Raw genomic sequence first — 2,312 nt, forward strand, 5'->3', positions numbered from 1 at the left:
TTTATCTGAAGTGTTTTCGCTTTTGGATTTTTTTTTTTTAAATCAGTTCCTCAGCACAGATTTAAAAGCAGACAATCTTGAAGGTCAAATTGGTGAATGGGCAACTTGCCATGGACATGGTGAAGCAATTAATGTTGTGCCTGGCACAGGTCTTAAGCATTGCAGTAAATCGAAGGTTTCAAAGCACAAGAAATCTGGGTCACAAACTCTGGGGTCACACTCAGGTCAGTGAATTTATATCATCAGATAAATGATATAATATGTTATCTTCTGCACTACATTGTGGAGCACACCTTTAGATACATTTCATTATACATATTTTCTGATGCTCTGAATTTTCTTGTAAGAAGGAAAGATAACAGATGGAATTTACATCAATTGAATCTTTGCTTGTAGATGCCCGTTCTGATATGTTGGAACCAGCTGCCACTTGTCGTTATGACAATTCTCTGGGTAACACAAGTTTAAGAGCAATGTACCCTTAGCTTTTGATACTGTTATTTGTTGCCAAGTAATCTGATAAAATATGTTGCAGGCGTGCTAACAAAGAAATTCATTAGTTTGATCCAGGAGGCCAAGGATGGCACTCTTGATCTGAACAAGGCAGCAGATGTCTTGGAGGTAGAAAAGCTTGATGGCTTATTCTGCTCAAATTTCAACTTTTTCACGTCTACTCTTTCTTTCTTTCTTTCTTTTATTTTTTATTTTTTTTAAATTATTTTTTTCTAACTTGCCATGGTTTCTTTTTGGAGAAATTTTCTTTATTTGACAGGTACAGAAAAGGAGAATATATGATATTACGAATGTTCTTGAAGGAATAGGTTTAATAGAAAAAACATCAAAGAATAATATACGTTGGAAGTAAGACCAACAATCCTCCTTTTTCTTAGTTCTTTTTTTCATTTCAATAACTTCTACTCATTCCTAGTCTTGAAACAGGGGACTTGAAATGTCAAGACCTAATGAACTGGATGGTCAAGTTATGAGGCTCAAGGTACTTCATTTCATAATTGACCATGCCTGATTGTGGCCTAATTATATCATTTGTGATTTTTCCAAAATTAAATAACCAATACAAGCAAGGAGATTGAATGCAAGGAAGAAGAGAAAGAAGAAGAAGATAAAGATGGATAGAAACCGAGACTGCCAAAGACAAGCAAAGACAATTGTACTTTGGCAGTTCCCAACGTCAATTACTTATATATAACCAATCAATTACATAAGGGATAAGAAAGAAAGAGAGACTTCCCAATCCTAGTTACAATCGAAGTCTAATTGGGAATTCTAAAGAATAGAGCAAAAACCCGTACTGTCACCCCCGCTATACATAGAAATATGTGGTACGGTACATATGTTAAGACTCCCCCTCAAGCATATAAGTTTCCCATGCCTAGGTTGAAACAATACTTCCTGAAAGCAGGACCAAATAAAGGCTTGGTAAACATATCACTAAGTTGATCAAAATAAGGGATGAATGGAGTAACAATGAGTTTCTTCATAACAACACATGTCACACAAAGTCACAGTCAATTTCAATGTGCTTGGTACTCTCATGAAAGAACGGGTTACTGGCAATGTAGATAGCGGCTTGATTATCACAAAACATTTTCATAGGTTGAATACTAGGAAAGCCCAATTCTTGAAGTAAAAACTGTAACTACATCAACTCAATTGTAGTCTAAGCCGTAGCTCTATACTGAACCTCAACATTGGATGTAACCATAGTGGTTTGCTTCTTACTTCGCCATGTGACAACGCCATGTGACAAAGATTGCCACAAATAGATGTGCAATGGCATGTGGTAGACATCCGATCACCATCAGCACCAGCCAGTTTGCATAGGAAAACCCTATCATATCAATATTCTGACGAGGACAGTAAATGAGCCCCTTCATAGGAGCCCCCTTCTGGTACTTTAAGTACGATAAGCTGCCTCCTAGTAATAGTTAGTGATGTAGAATTGAGGTTGAACCGGGTCCGTTTGGATTTTTGAGTTTAGTAGAATCTTTTAGGATTGATTTTATTTGGGAAATATTTAGTTATTTTATTTTGGAGGATATTTTGGTAGTTGTTACACAAGTAGGGAGTTACCGATTCGAATTTTGTTTAGTTTCTAATTTTATTAGTCTAACTTTTAGGAGATGTTAGGAGATTTTACTTCTATTTCAGTTTAGTTTTTAATTAGGAAGTTTTAATTTCAGTTTGGTATAAAAAGGCATGTAACCCAACTTGTGAAGGAGGATGTTTTGAAGAATGAATAGTTATTGTGCCGGGTAGATACTATAGCAATGGTTGTGTGACCTTTTCTTTCC

At 35.8% G+C, this 2,312-nt stretch overlaps 1 protein-coding gene across 3 annotated transcripts in view; it reads left to right on the forward strand.

Moving 5' to 3' along the window:
* The window catches only part of LOC122066588 (transcription factor E2FB-like), a 12,226-nt gene that overhangs the window by 6,712 nt on the left and 3,202 nt on the right, over positions 1-2,312 (forward strand). For all 3 annotated transcript variants that reach the window (XM_042630418.1, XM_042630417.1, XM_042630419.1), the window contains 5 exons: positions 47-224; positions 397-453; positions 536-621; positions 773-861; positions 940-994. In XM_042630418.1, coding sequence (XP_042486352.1) covers positions 47-224; positions 397-453; positions 536-621; positions 773-861; positions 940-994 — 465 coding nt within the window. The remainder of the gene's footprint in view (positions 1-46; positions 225-396; positions 454-535; positions 622-772; positions 862-939; positions 995-2,312) is intronic.

The sequence above is a fragment of the Macadamia integrifolia genome, unplaced genomic scaffold (assembly GCF_013358625.1).
Source record: "Macadamia integrifolia cultivar HAES 741 unplaced genomic scaffold, SCU_Mint_v3 scaffold2479, whole genome shotgun sequence".
Taxonomy (NCBI): domain Eukaryota; kingdom Viridiplantae; phylum Streptophyta; class Magnoliopsida; order Proteales; family Proteaceae; genus Macadamia; species Macadamia integrifolia.